The sequence below is a fragment of the Rhizoctonia solani genome, chromosome 16 (genome assembly GCF_016906535.1).
Source record: "Rhizoctonia solani chromosome 16, complete sequence".
NCBI classification, from domain to species: domain Eukaryota; kingdom Fungi; phylum Basidiomycota; class Agaricomycetes; order Cantharellales; family Ceratobasidiaceae; genus Rhizoctonia; species Rhizoctonia solani.
The window spans coordinates 2,756,777-2,774,131 of NC_057385.1; the positions used below are offsets into that span (position 1 = coordinate 2,756,777).

The 17,355-nt window shown below is 48.0% G+C and overlaps 5 protein-coding genes and 2 non-coding genes across 7 annotated transcripts; 2 read left to right on the forward strand and 5 right to left on the reverse strand.

Moving 5' to 3' along the window:
- Positions 1 to 96: 96 nt before the first annotated feature.
- Positions 97 to 766, reverse strand: RhiXN_02153 (uncharacterized protein; the record flags this gene model as incomplete). The annotated part of the gene is made up of 2 exons (XM_043321972.1): positions 97 to 508; positions 582 to 766. 2 exons carry the CDS (start codon positions 764 to 766, stop codon positions 97 to 99), a joined length of 597 nt encoding a protein of 198 aa, XP_043187795.1.
- Positions 767 to 2,584: 1,818 nt separating this feature from the next.
- Positions 2,585 to 2,665, reverse strand: RhiXN_12470. Its single transcript has one exon. It is a non-coding gene; the product is annotated as a tRNA-Arg (tRNA).
- Positions 2,666 to 4,029: 1,364 nt separating this feature from the next.
- Positions 4,030 to 4,110, reverse strand: RhiXN_12469. The gene has a single exon. It is a non-coding gene; the product is annotated as a tRNA-Arg (tRNA).
- A 2,828-nt stretch (positions 4,111 to 6,938) lies between these two features.
- Positions 6,939 to 8,024, forward strand: RhiXN_02154 (uncharacterized protein; the record flags this gene model as incomplete). Its single annotated transcript, XM_043321973.1, has 5 exons — positions 6,939 to 6,970; positions 7,027 to 7,063; positions 7,117 to 7,205; positions 7,258 to 7,333; positions 7,422 to 8,024. 5 exons carry the CDS (start codon positions 6,939 to 6,941, stop codon positions 8,022 to 8,024), a joined length of 837 nt encoding a protein of 278 aa, XP_043187796.1.
- Positions 8,025 to 9,700: 1,676 nt separating this feature from the next.
- RhiXN_02155 (Rhodanese domain-containing protein) lies at positions 9,701 to 12,173 on the reverse strand (the record flags this gene model as incomplete). The annotated part of the gene is made up of 5 exons (XM_043321974.1): positions 9,701 to 10,102; positions 10,154 to 10,264; positions 10,327 to 10,533; positions 10,629 to 11,480; positions 11,538 to 12,173. 5 exons carry the CDS (start codon positions 12,171 to 12,173, stop codon positions 9,701 to 9,703), a joined length of 2,208 nt encoding a protein of 735 aa, XP_043187797.1.
- A 1,425-nt stretch (positions 12,174 to 13,598) lies between these two features.
- RhiXN_02156 (tRNA intron endonuclease, catalytic C-terminal domain) lies at positions 13,599 to 14,563 on the forward strand (the record flags this gene model as incomplete). Its single annotated transcript, XM_043321975.1, has 3 exons — positions 13,599 to 13,752; positions 13,814 to 14,311; positions 14,370 to 14,563. 3 exons carry the CDS (start codon positions 13,599 to 13,601, stop codon positions 14,561 to 14,563), a joined length of 846 nt encoding a protein of 281 aa, XP_043187798.1.
- A 45-nt stretch (positions 14,564 to 14,608) lies between these two features.
- On the reverse strand, positions 14,609 to 17,258 carry RhiXN_02157 (ER membrane protein SH3; the record flags this gene model as incomplete). The annotated part of the gene is made up of 12 exons (XM_043321976.1): positions 14,609 to 14,929; positions 14,998 to 15,074; positions 15,120 to 15,202; positions 15,248 to 15,269; positions 15,330 to 15,528; positions 15,574 to 15,746; positions 15,803 to 15,825; positions 15,878 to 16,310; positions 16,460 to 16,812; positions 16,875 to 16,878; positions 16,932 to 17,156; positions 17,210 to 17,258. The coding sequence occupies 12 exons, from the start codon at positions 17,256 to 17,258 to the stop codon at positions 14,609 to 14,611; spliced, it is 1,962 nt and encodes a 653-aa protein (XP_043187799.1).
- Positions 17,259 to 17,355: the final 97 nt, after the last annotated feature.

Below are 17,355 nucleotides of genomic sequence, written 5' to 3' on the forward strand. Positions count from 1 at the left end.
CTCCCACGGCAACCCATCAGGGTCTCTTATGACACATCACACAGGCGCTTCCCATTCTGGCCAGGCCGCAAACTCTATTTCCCTCTGCGTACCAAGTTACAGTCCTGCACAATCTATGCGTGCTCTCTTGTCCGAGTCTCCAGTCTCTCTCGACACCTTCAGTGCTCGATACAGCTCCACTACTCGCGCTCGTTCACGTTCCAGTATCACCTTGCGCGCCATCGACACCGCCGGTGCCTTGCCCCCGTCTTTCCCCACACCGCTCCTCTTTGGACCCTTGGTCAACACTGGCGGCGCTTGAGCAACTTCATTCAGCCGCCTGGGCGCACTCGACGACACCGTCGCAAACTCTCGCACCGGCCGCTGCTCTACCCCTTTCGCATCCTCACCCTCGTCATCGCTTTCATCCCGCTTCCTCTTCTTCGTCTCCTTCTTCTCTCTGCGCTTTTCCTCGTTCTTCCGTTTCAGCGCGCCTCGCACCAGCGGCCGATGTGCATCTTCCACACGTCTGGCCCAGATTTCCATTTCGTTTCAGTCTGATTTGTCCCCAGGTTGGAGCTTGCCACGCACGACGAACGTACCGATTAAATTCCCTGAGACTCTCGCCAGGCAACAGCTCGATGGTATCCCTACCCTTACGATCCCTATCCTCTTCCTCCCGCTTCTTTTTTTGCTGTGCGCGATAGTCGGCGCGTACACGCTCGGCGCCCAATATTCTTGCCATTCCTTTTGGAATCGGTTCAGACGACAGTGGTGTCGGCACCATGTCTGTTTCCCTGCGAAAAATTAACAAGGGCCATCAGAACACAAGTACGCATAAGGACATATCACCCAACGCATAGAGACCGGAAAGTAATTCATCGATGGCAATTCGGAATATCTCCAAATCATGCGCATATGAAACGCGTGAATTCGCGACAAGGAAAAAAAAAATGGGGTTGTTGTGTCTGGGTGGGCAAGGGACCGGGATAATTGAGAAGCAGGGACCATACGGGTACCGAGTGACATATAACGAACGATACCACATATAAAATGTGTTATTGTCACGGAGATACCGCGGTAACATAAAAAAAAAACACGGTATATGCACGTTGGCCGGTTCCATCAGAGAGAAAAAGACGTATGCCTGTCAGACCGTATATAAATCTGTTCCACCGAATCGAACCAATCTAGATGGAAAAACGTCCAACAATCATCCAATCATGCGGAACAATTTGTTCCCTGTCAAACCCCCGAATACAAAATCGTCATTGGAAGTAAGCAAGTCTACAAAGTCCAGAAAAGAGAACCTGAGGAAGACCAAACTTAGAATCAGATAAAGTCCCGAAGACGAAGCGCCGTCATCACCTCGCCGTCTCCTCGTGGTTGTGTCTATGATCTAGACCTTTTTCACCAATAAATAATGACGGAATAAATATACGAACGCAGGATATGGACGAAGAGCGAAAAGTTCTCTCAGGGTTAACCCTTTTGAATCAATATGAGTCCGGGTCTAGTAATCTAAGAAGGAACACAAGACCAAGGAACAAACAAAACTCCAAATCAAAATGTTGTTCCCAAGCCTAACACCCTCTGATCATAGTCCCAGGCTAAAATAAATCCAACAAAATCGCTCAAAATCGCCCAAAAACGAAACACAGCAAACAATAATTTGCGAGGGGCGACATGGCAAATTCAGGACAATAAAACGGTGAGCATGAAGTCAAAACGTCGACAGCGGACTGGCGCAAGTGTCACTCTGGCCTCGTGCGCCCGTTCCATTGTCTAGACCGGCCGAAATGAAGGTAAATATGAACGATCGAGATTGAGAGCCCTATTCACAATGAACATGTGAGTGTACATATGCTCTGGGGAATCACTCGTTCTCCCCGGAAAGTAAAAGAAAATTGAAACAGGAGAGCTGGTATGGTGCAAGAATATAGTGCAACCATCCAAAATCTCAAGAAAAAAAAAAAGAGAACAGAACAAACTCAAAACGCCACATCTGCGCCCGTGACACCCGAGTTCGAGCGAATACACTGCAAAGCGGAGACAAACGACACATGGACTTACCGGCTCTTGCGTTCGGCTTCACGCGTAGAACGTTTAGCTCGTTTGTGGGGCATGATTATGCTCTATGTTGTAAAGCTCGAGTATTCCGAGGAGAAATGAGGCCTAGAGTTTTGCCCGTGAGACAAGGAGATGATGAGGTGTACCTTGTGCTGTCAATGGATTCTCCCCTATTCGTCGACAACACCGGCCAGGACCTTCAAAGTTGCCGCGCTCCAGGAATCAGTGACAAAGAAGTATCGATAAAGTACCGGAATAGTTCTAGCCGACGGATAGCGCTTGGACAGTTTAGCCTGTAATAGTCCCAAGCCCCTAGTGAATAGAGTACTCCAAGCGGGTTGACCGGTAACTAATATCTAGATCAAGCGGGGAGGATAAATAAGAGCATAAAAAGCCGGCTTTCTAAAAGATAATAGAAACAACCTGGCTAGAGTAATCCAAAGCCGGGTGGCGTCACGAAGGAAGTGGCCACTTGGCAGGGTAAATTTATATTTCAAATAAAGTCATTAGGAAAACTCCGGAATCGGTGCAAAAATGACCACCGCAGGGCTCGAACCTGCAATCTCCTGATGGATACATATCGTAGTCAGACGCGATACCATTTCGCCAGGCGGCCTTGAAGTAAGCACCAAACATCTGTATATGTACTATTCAGTATTAAACTTTGGAATAGGCTTTACTTATCCTAGTGTTCAATCAGCGGCAAAGTAGCCGGGAATATTTGCTGCAGTAATTCGACGATTGCAATGTGGTTTATTTAATCGCATCCATATCTCCACTTAACTCTATACCCAACTGGGTTCTGCCCGGTGATCAGTCGCTTGACGTAACTCTAGCCAATAAAGTCGAGCCTCGGTTCCTGGCTGACATTTCGAGTAGGGAGTATGAGTTTAATCCAGCTTTTGCTGATTCATGACTATTCATTTCTAATCATCTACGCCGGCTTGATGGCATCTATACTATACTATATTGAATTTGGCCAACACCACTGCGGCTGTTTCCCCTTATCCCCAGTTACAAGTAGTCTAATAGATACAATCAGATGGTACCAATGTAGAAATTTGGATTAAAAAAGCAATGAATAGTCATCAGGTTATCAAAACTGACGACCAGTGGATGATGTATGGATATAGACTTGGTGGAGCTCAATCGTGAGTCGTGACGCCCGCTGGCATGACTCCCTGAATTAATCCCCATGACGATCTGCGCAAGTCTGATTAAGCCTTACGATCGCCTCTCAACAGTTTTGGTAGATCAGTTGTAATCATCTATCTTCCGAGTCAAGTACGTCGCCTTAAACTCATGATACAATTTCAGACTGTTGGATATATGAATGAAATATGAACAAAAGAAGATAGCGGAAGTGGGAAAAGATCAAAGTTTACAATCAGCTTCCGTAGACTTATCCCAATCTATGCTCCAGGCTTGGAGGTAAGCTCTGGTTGATGCTATAGGTTACTATCGGGTAGGATTGTGGCGGCTGAGTGGCCACATAAGTGGCGCCGGATCTACAGGGAAATTCCTCGGCTTGAAGGGTGCATGCATATAGATGGATATAGGTCAATCCTAAAGTATAACACCAGATAGTTTGTTAGCTAGCTCAGGGAGTTCATGTTGGTAGTCAACAGATCTGTCTTTTCAGAGAGATCCTGGTCAAAATAAATAAATAAATGGTGTGGATGTACACAACCAAGCCTCAAATGAAAACGGACGAGAATTTACTTTCTTAACTAGTGAATGGAAGAAGAGTTTAGTGAGTCGCATTGAAATGTGAATCAGAATATTAATACCTGAAGTGGAGTTTAATAATAATGATCCAAATTTAGATACAAAAGAAGACAACACTTGAGATGAGGTAGCAATTAGGCGTTTCTTCTAACTTACCACCCAGGTAAGCGCGTAACTGAAACCTTCCTAGGGCAGATCCGCCAACATCATGTGCAAGGGGCCAATATCAAAAGTAAAAATAAAAAGACAAAATGACCACCGCAGGGCTCGAACCTGCAATCTCCTGATTGATACGAGTCGTAGTCAGACGCGATACCATTTCGCCAGGCGGCCATGCAATTACATCGTTTTGTAAGTAAATAATACTGATAATAATTCAAGCTTTGGATGTCACTGAATTTTGTATCTTACTATTTTATTAGGACAAAGCTGAGATCTACTTCCCAATCCTTCCCTGAGCGCCTAGCTCGATAATATGGGTTTTCTCAGGATAAATTTCTCTAATGACGGGACCAGCATACATATAGTTAATTGGAGATGTCCTACTTATCATATACCATTTTCACTCGCAGCATTGTCATCATCGGATAAAATCACAGTGAGGCTTCATGCATTGTATATATGAGTTCCATTACACTGGGGTGACTAGTGGTACCACTCGAGCCTGTAGTTACAAAGACCTTGCATTTAGTCAGTATGTCCAGTTTTATAATTCTTTGAAATCGGGGATCGTGTTCTATGTTATCATGGTGAAAGTGTGGTTCACAGTATTTTTTATGGCATAGTATGGATTTGGGTAGGTAAAACCACTCCCCGAGATTTCCAAGAGAACTAAGCGATGAATCTCTTATATGCATACTCGTCCCAGCAATTGGAGTGCATGCTATGTGACTAATGGGAATGGCCACCTTCCTAAACTTGGAGAGCGGAGATGCGGAACAAACTGGTAAGGCTGAGCTCTAGAAATATGGAAGGTGCCTCACCAGCGTATTTGAAACAAGGGTGTATCGGGTTTGAAAAATACAACATATATGACCTCTGGTCATGCGTTGTATCGTCTGTGTCCAGCCTGCAGATCTTACCTAACAACACATTCAATAGGATACAGATTGATCCAAGAAGTATCGTAGTTGTGATTCAGCAACGCCCACTTCAGATGCAAGCTATTTGAATATCATTATCATAAGCGCATATTCCACAAACTTGACGCTTAGGGAAATATTCCCTCGGAAGTGCCCATTCACTGCAATACATGCCGGAATAGTATCACCTGATTAAATTTAAGACTCGGAATCTTCTGGGTTGTTCATCTCGGATCCGGCAAACATGGAAAATAAAACGACGGTCATTGCATGAACGACAATCCTCCACCATCGTAATTCCAATTCGGTTTTCAAACAATTCCGCAGAATCCTGATGACATCTCTAGTGGTCTTGATCTTACGGGTGATCTCTGAGGGTACAGTCGGGACTCTTAACCTGCAGATTCTTGACTGCAGACTTTGTATTGAAAAGCTGCGTGTTGTACCACTTTACTATTGATTTGTAAGCTCGACTAGTGTCTTCTCATACTGCAGGTCAAGAGCCCCGACTGTGTTTAGTGCGACTCAACCTACTAAACGACGCACCTATAGGAACATTGCCATCGTGGTAAAGGCTAAATGTATTCGGTGAAGTATCAGGGGTCGCAGGGTAGCGCTCCAGCCTCTTTTATTAACTTCAAATGTTTATCGGGCAGGCAATGCGCTTGCCTTCTAGCCAATTCCCCATCAACGATCTGAGCTTCAACTATCACCCGCTCACGCAGTACTTGTGCTTGAGGGGCGTTACGCTGGATGGTGTCTCATGTCTCGTGGTGGTACAACCGATACCAAAGGAGTGTGGTATCCAATGAAGATATTGATGGATCTTCCACTTTCACCCAGATCCGGGCGTGGATGTGGTAGTTCTCGACCAGCGGAGATAAGCGAAACGAGCGAGGAGCAAGAATTGCACCAATGGAAAGGTGGTTAATCCGAGTCTGCCACCATTATCAGTAGCTTGTAATTCAGACGACTTGCATATAGTATATATAATTCCAACGCTAACACAAAGTAATGTAGCGGACATAGCCTTATTCCTACGTTCTTTAGATTCCCTGAAATGAGCTCTCCAAGCAGGCACTAAACCGATATCGAGGGCCTTCTATTCCTTTTGTAGATTTACATATCGAAATTGCGCAAGCCAGCCGACTCTGGCGCCACGGGCACGCCACGGTTTAAATCTTTCCGAAGTACTGGTGTCAATTCAATCCCGGTTCAAGAAATGCGCATAAACAGTTGGAAATGATATTTCTGGCCCTGGCGATCGTATAATGGCCGATGTTTTAAGCCTGTACTTGACGAATGCGAATGATCAACACTCCCCGGTTTCTCTCACCATGTTATCGCCCGTATCTCCCTCTACAAATTCGAATGGGGAGGTAACGTTCATGAACCTCACCGTCTTCCCTAATGGTGGTAAGATCGACTTCGAGCTCTTTGACTAAATAAGACAATAACCGCACTCCAATATAAGGAATGAGGATTCTCTCGGCCATGATACATCTGGTCAGCTCATCAATCCTGGCATATTGTATAGCGCGCCGTGTAAAAACAGTACGGGCAACCTCCTTGGCCGAGCTGAAGGCTTTATCGTGGCCACGCGTCTGTGTCATGCTTATCCTAGTAGTGTCCTGGTTATTCGTGTTTGGAGGTAAGTGCAATCTGTGCGTGCTACTAAAGTGCTCATGATAAATGTTTCTTTAGCCGGAGTCCTCATACATGGAGTGGGCATGGCTACATCTGATGATGCTTGTTCAGCGGGTATATATTATGTACCTGGCTATATGCCATCAGCAAAGTGCTCATCTATGCATACTTGATTGAGAAGGTGCGTGTTCATACTCGGGAAAGAAGCCATTGTGCCCGACTAATGTCGAATATCATGTTCGTAGGTTCGAGTCGTATGGGATGTTGTCGCACAACCGCGACTGACCTCACCTATATATCTTGTGTGTCTTTTCGTGGTTATACCGGTACGTAACTGTATATCGTTTTTATTCAACGATGCTTACCGTAAGGAACAGTTTTGTGGAGTTCCAATTCTCATGATGGTCGGACGTATCATTCTTCAATGACGATATGTCCTGTGTTATTGGACTCAGGTCTTTTTCGTATGCACAACGTATATGCAGACGTGCTTAGTGCGAACTAACCCTGAACCAAACAGATCGCTCACACTCCTTGTCTACGATTTATGCATGAACGTGAGTCTCACCTGCTTAGATCACAGGTGAATATACGCTGAATAACACACCAGGTCTTTCTTAATTCGATGTTCCTCTGGCCACTACTTCGTTCCAAGCTCATTAACCCCCGGCTACGCAAGGTTGCCCTGCGAACCCTCGTGTATGTCTATGCTCCTAGTATTTAGCGGCTAATCCAAACCTGATCCCAACAGTGCTGCAGGAGCTGCGCTTGCAACTTCAATTATTAACATTGCTACCCTCACTGCCATGGGGCATCAGCTTGGCTGGGTGTGTCTTGGAAGCTGCGGTACTGATGTAGGAGCTTTTGCTTATATCACTTGCGTGCGTTGATTGACGAATAAATAAACTGCTTCAGGTTGCTCTTAACGGCATAGTAATCTTCTGGGTAACTATGCCTATGACAGATTCCCCAGCCCAGTCCGCCCGAGGTCAAGGTCAACAGTCTTCGTCACACAAGGCTGGTTCTGATCTTCCTCAGAGTCCAGCAACGGCCAATTCTCCTGTTGTGTTTGCACATCCAGCAGCATACGTGCCTCGCGCTTCATTCAGTGCTATACAGTTGAATAAGCCATCCAATGTATTGCACCAACCATCTCCTCGGGCACACGATCTTCGAAATGCATCCGTACTCCGGGCACTTCCGGAGTCTCCTCTCGTTCCCACCGTTCCAACATCATCCAACGAAAATATTTCAACGCCCTCCTCTGTCGTCCTGACTGAAGATTCGGATAAGCGGGCTGCCTCACAGGAGCCTACTTCACAGGGACCAATCCACTCGTTGAGAAAACTGTTTTGGCTGTCGAAACAGAAAGAAAAGGACACAACGGATATGACTGTGCATGTATCTGTGGTAACTCAGCATGAAGTCGAGCTGAACGATCTGGAGGGGGGTCGAGCCAAGCAGGATGATGGCGAGAGTATCGAACAAAGCAAACAGCAGAGTGAATGGTTCAGGTAGACGTTGAGGCATTTTGCACTCTCCCCACTTTCGTTAATTTTTCTCTTTTTTGCGAACTTTTCATTCGTTGGGTGTACATATAATTCTGTAACTCCAGTACAGTGTGGATTATCGGAGGAAATGTTCAATTCTCTAAGCTTGCTCGCATTGATGCGAGTGATTTAGGCTATTCACCGGATAAACTTAGGCTATCTACCCTTCGGTGCCGATGGTAGCAAGCTCCGAGGCAAGCTTTTAACTCAGACACCGATTGAATGGGCCAGCCACAATTGTGCCTGTTTCCGTAGATTGTCAACTTGCCTCGCGTATCATGCTGTCTATCCCGGCGATGAAATTGTTAGCCGATATGAGCACAAGAGCGTTCGTCGGCACCGTTGAAGTTGTATTAAAACGCCGAATAAATTGTACAAGAAATCTGAGCCATGTCAATGTATGCGCGATTTGGTTTGTGAGGTTGGTCCTGTCTTATCCATCGCGACTTTTCGGCATCAGCACTTGTTCGGTGAAATAAACAGCCGTACTACAGAGTTTACCCATGGGATCGTAAGGTTAGTTTTCCGATGGTTAAGATACGCAGAATGGATTGGCTAAGGTTTTTTCCCGACGGTGGGAGTTTTAAATCAGATTGGTCGAGTTCAGGCCTATCATATGATCATGTCGAACTGTTCTTAACCTAGGTATTTAGGCCGAAAGGGTAAGCGATTCCGAGTGACCATCTAGGTTCCAAGAACTTGTCGTTTTTGAGTATTAAAGACAAAGCCCAGCTCTCTTACTTCCCGTGATCTGTTCCTGTTATACAAGGCCTGTTCCTGTAGCATTAAGTTTGATTCCGATGCTGAGAGCTAAATGATTGAAGCCCAAAGTTAGTTCAGGAGTTTGGTCAACAGCCATCGCCCCTGACAAACGCCATAACATCGAGCGCTTGGCCAACCAATAATCGAATATCGCCCGCTGCTTTAACGATCTTCTAACCAATGCCTCGCTCTTGTTACACTCGGCGATCATTATACAACAAAAATGATCGATATCAATGATATAGATAAAAAAAAATGCAGAGATTGAGTTAACAAACCAAAACAAGCCAGAAAAACCGATCCAAATCCAAATCGAGAAAGGTCGTTGTGAGGATATAATGAAATGCAATAAGCACACACGACGCAGATAAATAAACAAAAAGGTGAGGGTGAGATGGGATGGGGGATGGGGAGGGTCAAATGTACACTCGGTCCAAGAGAAAAAAAAAACCAGTCCGTGGGGATGGGGGATGTATATGTATTGGTGTTCAACAGCGCTGCCGTGAATGGAATGGGAAACCAGTATAGAGAAGAATAATTAAACAAAAAAAAAGAGGATGGAGGAGCCGAGCCAAAACGGAATCTCTATGTTCTATGCACACAAGTTTACGGTTATCATAAATCGCAAAGCACATGAAATGAGGAGGGCATAGACGGTCAAAGGATTCCACAATAGCCGAGTCCGCGCGCCAGATTTGACATAGATACACGAAACCGAGACCGAGACCGATGCGTTATATGGGAATGAACGAGACCTTTTTTGTGTTAATGCGGAGCGAAACAAGCATGAAACGAGCGGCGACGTAGTTGGCGATTTCATTTCAGCGATGATCCCGAAACGGGACCAAACTTCAACTAAGTTTTCAAGGTCAAAGAACGGGTTTACCGTTTCGTCATGGCGAACCCAAACGAGTTCGCACGCTCGAGCGCCCCACGAGACTTGCCGGCCAATCGAAGGTAGTTGGCGGCTCCCGAAGGTGGACAGGGACTAAGATCGTCTTCATGACTGTAAATCGAGTCGTCGTTTTCGTCCAGTGTTGACAGATTGCTCGTCCCGCCATTCATTCGTGATGGGGCCTGTGAGTTGCCGGTATCCGCGGGTGCACTGCTGTGCTTCATGTGCGCCTTGCCAGATGCAAGGGCTGCCGCCGCGGCCTGCTTTTCACCATAGGTATAAGATTTGGTGCGTTCCCATCGGCGGAAGTTGTTCAGGTCGCTGTGGCGGGCGCGCAAGTGCACCGGATCATCCATTTGAACGTACGAAAACGGAGGCTCCACTTGACTCTGTGATAAATTTAGTATATTGAATGCGCCCTTGCGCCGAAATGAACATACCGGTTTCTCCTTGAAGTATTGATTAAATCCACCGGCCATAATATAGACCTCGGGATAATGAACATTCGGATACGAATGACTGTTCAGCGCGCGATCGCGAGAGCGAAGATGCTTTGCGCTGGCGATCAACGGGATCAGAACTGCGCAAACTGAATAGAAAGTCAAAAACTTACAAGGTGGCGCACGTTTGGCGCTAAATTCGCAGTGAAAGACCAAAACGTCCTTCTTGGTCCATCTCCGCTTCGGTTTGGAGCAGGTTTATTGTCACCAAGCAAATAGTCTTCGATCGCCTGGGTCGTGTTCAAGTTGATCGCACCAGGGATATGGCCACCTGCATACTCGTAGTCAAATCGGCAGTCGATGACGGTATACGAGTTGATCTGCGAGTGAATTTGCCAGCAAGCAGATCATCGAGCTGAAATATCACATAGCCTTAGCACTTCACATCCATTGGACGATCGGATCATGTACACACCGTATCACAATTGATTCTCATCAAACCGTCTTCACGCACGCGGTGACAAGGGAGGATCTTGCCATCAGCCTCGTTATCTCCAAAGCCAGGCAAGCCAACCCTGGAGAGGGGACTGCTTTGCTTTGCCCTTTCATTCTGTGGAGGTGCCAACCGACGCATGGGGGGCCCAGCAGCCTTGCGAGTAGCATACGCACGAGCAGGACTACCATCATCACAGTGCGAGTCATCCGAACCAAGGTTGTCAAGGATAGGGTTGCCCATGACAAGCGCAGAGCTAGTAATCGAGGCTGAAAAGGCACGACGAGAAGGCTGAAGCTGACCGGGTCTAGTGGATAGAAGAGAGCCAGTGGAGCTGGTGGCAGCATCATTTTGGAGAACAACTGGGCGACGGGATGCGAAAGCATTTCCACGTTTGGGCAATGCCTGACCTGCGGCTAAAGTTTGGAACAAGCTACCTTGACCACCAGTTGTCACCGAACGCTCGAATGGTCGACCAAGGCCAACACCAGGACCTGGTCGAACAGGACGGGAGGATGGAGACACGGGAGGTGATGACGAGAAGAGGGCAGGTTTGTCGGGTGACGAAGCAACGAGGTCGGCAGCTCTCTGTTCTTGGTGAGCAATCTCCTCTTCAGGATCAAACTCGGGGAATTCCTCATGCTCGTCATCATGATGCTTGCTGTTGGGAGAGCTGGGCTGGAAGAACAGCTCGTTGAAGCTGGAGCCAGCCGGTCCACTGGGGGAGCTCGGGGCCGTAGCACTGTGTGCGAGCGAGACATCACCGTCAATATCCATCGCATCGCACGTGACTACGTTATCCCACGCGACCGACGCGGTTGAGTGGTGAGTTTCCTATAGAGGCAAACAACAATCAGTGTGCGAACGATCAAGTGACGTCACGCGTCGTACCTCGTTCACGTGGGTGAAATCCACCGTTTGGCTACGGTTGCGTACAGGATGAGGACGCGAAGACTCGGAAGATTTGGAGTCGAGCCGAGACGAGATGGTTTCGGATTGTTGCATCCAACCCATTGGAAGAGTGCCGCGCGAACGGGACGAGTTGGACTTGACACTGGCGCTTACGGGTGTCTTGTTGTTGCGGGGAATGTCACGTACGGTTGAAGTTGAAGAGTTGGTTGCCGAGTTGTGGGAAGTGTTGGCGACATCCTGGCCAAATGATCGTAGGAGCTCCTTGACGAGTGCACTGCCAGTTAGGCCCTTGGTGGTCGATGCACGGTCCGAAGGAGTGTACCTGAGAGTTGAGGCAATGCGACGAGGAGCAGGGGAAATATCCATAGGCACCGGCGACGATGGATTCTTGTGTTGCTGGTGAGGAATAAGGAAATGGGTGCCCGAAGGAAAGTCGGACGAGTGGGTAGGAGGTGAGTTGGGTGCTGAGCTAAGCGACATTGTCGACGCAAACGACATCTCGAGATCCTCGGCTTCGGTGAGAAAAGGTGCGTCGGTGAGTGTCTTGGTGGTCGAGCTGCGAGGGCGAGTGGCAAATGCCGAGTCGGATGTTGTCGAGAAGAACGTAGACGCCATGTTCAACGTCACGCGGACAGGGATCCTTTTGGATGAGCGCTAAGGGGGCTACAGTCCGCAGGGGCTTTCAGTTTCAGCAGGGGCTCAACACGTTCCCGTATTGATGGGTGCTATAGCTCTGTTTGACCCGAAAATAAGATCAGCATGTTTCAAATTATCGATGCTGGCCAGCACACCACGGAAAATAGGTCATATCCATCCACTGACCCAACACCTGTGACGAGCACCATCGAGCCGATAGGGGCAGCCGGACAATGCTATCATGCCAGAAGACACTTTGATACTCACTAGAACAAAGCAACTGGGGGCCAATTCAACTTGATCCCTTAATAGGCACTATAGAGATACAACGTTAAACGGAAGTCAATTAATTTATCCTGGATGTTGAGTGCACACGAGTACGTACAATTTGGGAGGGAGCCGTTGGCCAGATACTGCCTTGTCGTCCTTTGGATATGCTATTTAGATTGACCCAGAAAATATATGAACTATCGATCCAACACAGATGATCTGGTCGAAATGAGACAGTTCAACAGGGCAACACTGGCCAAAGGCAGACGAGAGAGGAAGAGAGGACGAGCAGGCAGAAGAGGGAAGTAGCAGCAGCAGTACAGACCCTGGAGCCTTTAGATAGTGCTGAGCGTCGGGTGGTGTGGTAAGGAACGAACAAGGCCAATTCCCAGCTCCGGTTCAAGTTTGGTTAACCAACAGGGTCTGGATCCCGGAGGATTGATTTTCGTTGGACTTTTTCAGCAATTCGTCCTGTACAGTTTTGGGCCCTTGTGATCCCGACCGGCAAATCAGTCGCAATATCCGGGGCACTGTATGCGCTCTATTCACACGACCTTCTGCTACCGCGGGCTCAAGCTTCAGGCTGCGACTTGGACCCAGCGGCCCGCCCTGGCAGCCATGGGGATTATATACACTAATATCATTTAATAATATCCAACCCAACGCCTTCCGACAAACCCATTCATATAGCATACAACCAGAGGATGCCGGTTTGGGACGCCGCAACCCACATTGCAACTTTCGTAAACTCCCATGCAAATCATGACGTTGGAGTTGGATCGTTCCAACATGGCTCGCGTGCCGTTTCACACTAGACAATGTTACAGTTTCATTAGTCACTGTACCAACCACCTTTGTGTCAGAAGCGCCCAATTTCCCCTCCCTTTATAAATTCTACCGCCGCACCAAACAAGTCCGGGGTTCGTAGCCACCAATCCTTAGTCTTCGCATATATCGATCCTGAATTTTCATAATGTTGCGATCAGAATCGGCCTAAATTATTCCAAGATCTACCACCCATTGAATCATTTGATGGAGGGTAAGATCCCCCTCCATGTATCCAACGGGACAGCATACGTCTGGTCAGTGGACGGTACGCATGTTTTGCTATTCGGCTCGGTGCTATAGACCCACATGCTATACACACCAGATATAGAAACCCTACGCGTAGCGCATAGAATCTGCGGAACACTAAGCGGCACACTCCCCTCTGTCTCCCAGCAAAACGTCTTCCTAGGTACACCTCTCACGTTACTTCCCGAAGAAGTTGCGGCACTCGTGAACACCGGTAAAGCACTTTAATTCGCTCGCCCGTTCGTCCGCCCGTGAGACCGACATCGGATATATAGGCATCGCATGTATAGTCCACGACGCCCAATCGCATGGTACACCTACCAAGCACCAGCTCCAACGATGGGCTCAAGTGCGAAAGTTAATTATCGAAGCAGAAATGAGGGATCGCGAGGCGTCGGTTGCACCCGTCAAGGTAGATACGAGCGACAAGGCGCAAAAGAAGCGCCTGGAACGGGAGGCGCGCAAAGCCGCTCAAGCTCAACAGTCTGAACTTTCATCAGTCACCGTCGCCGAGCCGGAACCCGCAGCTCCTCCGGCCGTGGCTCAACAGCAGCAGGCGTACACGGTTCACGTTCCAGGACCGTCCTCTGAACTCCCATGGTATACTGCCCGAATCTTCCACACGATCGACGAGGCGCGGGAAGCTGGGGTGTGGACCTATCCCCAAGACGTCAAGGAGCGCGCGGAATGCGCCGTTTTTCGGGATTTATGGGAAAAGGGGAATTATCTCGGTCCGGGGATCAAGTTTGGAGGAAATTACCTTGTGTATCCTGGTACGTTTTGTATTGATTTTAACTTGGCATCTTAATCTTTGATTGATCGTGCCGTTAGGTGATCCATTGAGGTTTCACTCTCACTTTGTTGCCTCGGTTCATCAGAGCAGAACCGCAGCCATTCGTCCGATGGACATTGTGGCATTCGGTCGACTAGGCACAGCTACTAAAAAAGTTCACCTTTTGTGCGGGTATGACGATGAATCAGGCACAGTTTCGTACCATTCGATAGAATGGGCCTCATTTGGCTAAAAACAAGAGAAATTATTATCATCTCGATCTCGTGTGTGTGTGCATCTAGTCAAGTTTCCGAGCCTCCTTGCGAAGTCTAAACCCCGCCCTTGTAGCCCTTCCAACTCCCTCTTCAACACCTTCCATCTGGATACTTGGGCCTGTACTTGATGCCCTTCTACCCCTTCCTCCACCAGTGCTCAAGTCGAGCAGTTTGGCCACTTGGTCGTTGAGCCATATCACGGGTGCAAAAAAGGGAATTCGGATTGGTACAAAGGGGGATGGGAAGATAGGTGCCGGGTTTGGATCGTATTCCGAGGGTGGGATGGGTTGGTATGGGTTATCTGGCTGAGGTTTGGTAGACCGTGATGTCGCCATGATGATATACTATTGAGACCCACGATTGAGACGTGCAATTTAGCAAGCGGTAGGGATTTTAAGCCTGGCGTTCGTACCGCTGGATATATAAGCGCAAATACTGCGGCGTTGGCAAGACTGGAACCACTCATGCAGAGCGCAGTCGATGGCAGACCTATGACCAGTTAATCGTGACTTATTTCACCGAGGGGAGACCCACCAAAAGCTAAGAAATAAGCCCAGCGCTCTTCTTCATATCTTACCCGTTCAGATAGCCTCATACCGCTCGCAATCCACACGGGTCTGTCATAAATCATGAGTCGAGCCCACCATACGCATAATACTCACTCGAAGCAATAAAACCTGCCAACTCGTTAGTGTGACTTGAGGAATATTAAACGATAAGTACTTACGCATCAATCCAGCACACGAATATAAAGCGGCAGTCGAGCCAATGATAGGAACGTATGAGAGTGCCAACGATAGACATATGAAAATATGAGGATAACACGATAGGCCGAAGTAGCAATTGTGTTGAGCATCCCACTAAAGCCTGTTGGTGCTGGTGCAACACTTCTCCCATGCTGTAGTTGGAAAATCCGTTTGGCAATACCGCTAGAAAAAGTACTCTACGAAGTGTAAGTATTCCAAAGAGCCGAGTATAGATTACTTACATTAAGATAAAGTGAGACTCCGATGACAGGGAGTAGCCAGAATACCGTATACAACGAGCCAAAGTTCCTGTGCAACCATTTGTCTTGCTTCCCAGCCAAGAGGGGCACGAATATCAGGTCCAGTGTATAAATAGACGCTAATGAGAGTGAGTTCAAGAGCAGAGACTTGAAGACTAGGATGAAATGTCGAATGAGGTCATAACCGTGTGTTGATCGCCAGCATACGTACCATTCGAGCGAACCTCGGCGTCTCTACAAAAAATATTAGAATTAATTAAGCCAAAGTGTATTTTTGGCTACTTACTCGAGCACTATCTTTATCACGCGGTCCCACCTATTCGCGTCCAGCAATCCTCTTGCGAAAAACCCAATCTGCAGCCTAGCAGTCTCCCAAACGGGTAAAAACCTAGGATACGTGGCGGCAGAGGCCTCATGAGGCGAATATGGAGAACGTTGATGATGAATCTGAGTATGAGGCAGGGGCCGTAACTCGGGAGTCACGCTTCCGGGAGTGCTTTCCACCGGAGGAGTAGCTCTCGGCGTCTGTACACGTCCGTGGCCAGAAATATTGGCAGCTATCGGACGACGCGAGGCTGGTGTCGATCTGATGCTCGGGGCAGGGGTGGAGCCCGAGCGAGAGGACATCGTGTCGACGAAGGTGGAAGGCTGTGTGTGTGTAACTGTCGCCACTCGTTTGGCGCGTGTTCGGCCAGGGACGGTCAACGTGTGCAGATTCGCTGGCAGTTTCCGGTGGGACAACAGGTATCAAAGATTAATAACTTGAGAGATACATCTGTGCCAGATATTACATACAACACGAACATGAATAACTACCCGTACATCCAAGTCCAGTTAATTAGACAAACGGATTTTCAAGATTATTTACGACCCTTTCGGCGCAAGCTCCCATCTCTTCGCCGTGAGGACACCGAATCTCGGACCTGAGAAGGAGTAGATTGCTCTTCTCCCGCGCTGTGCCTTCGTGAAGGTCGGATCTTTCTCTCCGGTGCGGTATCATCGGTACCCCAGCTCCCCTCGTCACCATCGGGAGATTCAGCCCAGTATCGGGCTGCTTGAAGAATTAACACTCCGGTGAGAGCAACGCTGCACACGAGGTGATAGGATGCTAGATTGAGCGTTGCTTCTTTCGTTGATTTTGGAATACTTGACACCGTGGATGGAAGTGGTCGGATAGATGGGTAAGGCCTGTGCGTGATTTTAGCTCGATTTGAGCCAAACCTACAAATTGGAACCTACTTGGGATTACAGAATGATAATATACAAATACAGTACATGCGTACAGAACTAAGATGCCGGTCAATTATGAATGAACCGGTAATACAGGTAAATGAACTCACATATGCTGGCTCCGTCAAACATTAAATTCCCCGCCCGCCCATCCCGGAAACTCCATAGCAGTGCAAGCCCGCCTAATCCAGCTACAGCTACAGGAACGAGGGTCAAGACGCCCTCCATAGATGCAAGAATATGATAGTATGCTGCTGAAGTACGCAAGTGGGCATCAGTAAGCGGAGGCTGCCATAAGGTTCCCCAATCAGCGATCCAATGAGTGCTCAGAGTCCCTGCAGTCTGAAAGTCAGTTTCAACTGCATATCTAAAGTCCTACCAATCTTACCAAGAAGAAACGAAGTGCCACAGACTGCCAAAGCTGCTCGGACGCCCATGTTCGTGTGTCGAGCGAGAGAGCGCCCCCAACGAAATCGAGTTGTGGTTGGATTTGTGTTCTGTCAGCCATCTCATCAGAATCACATGCTGAGCCGA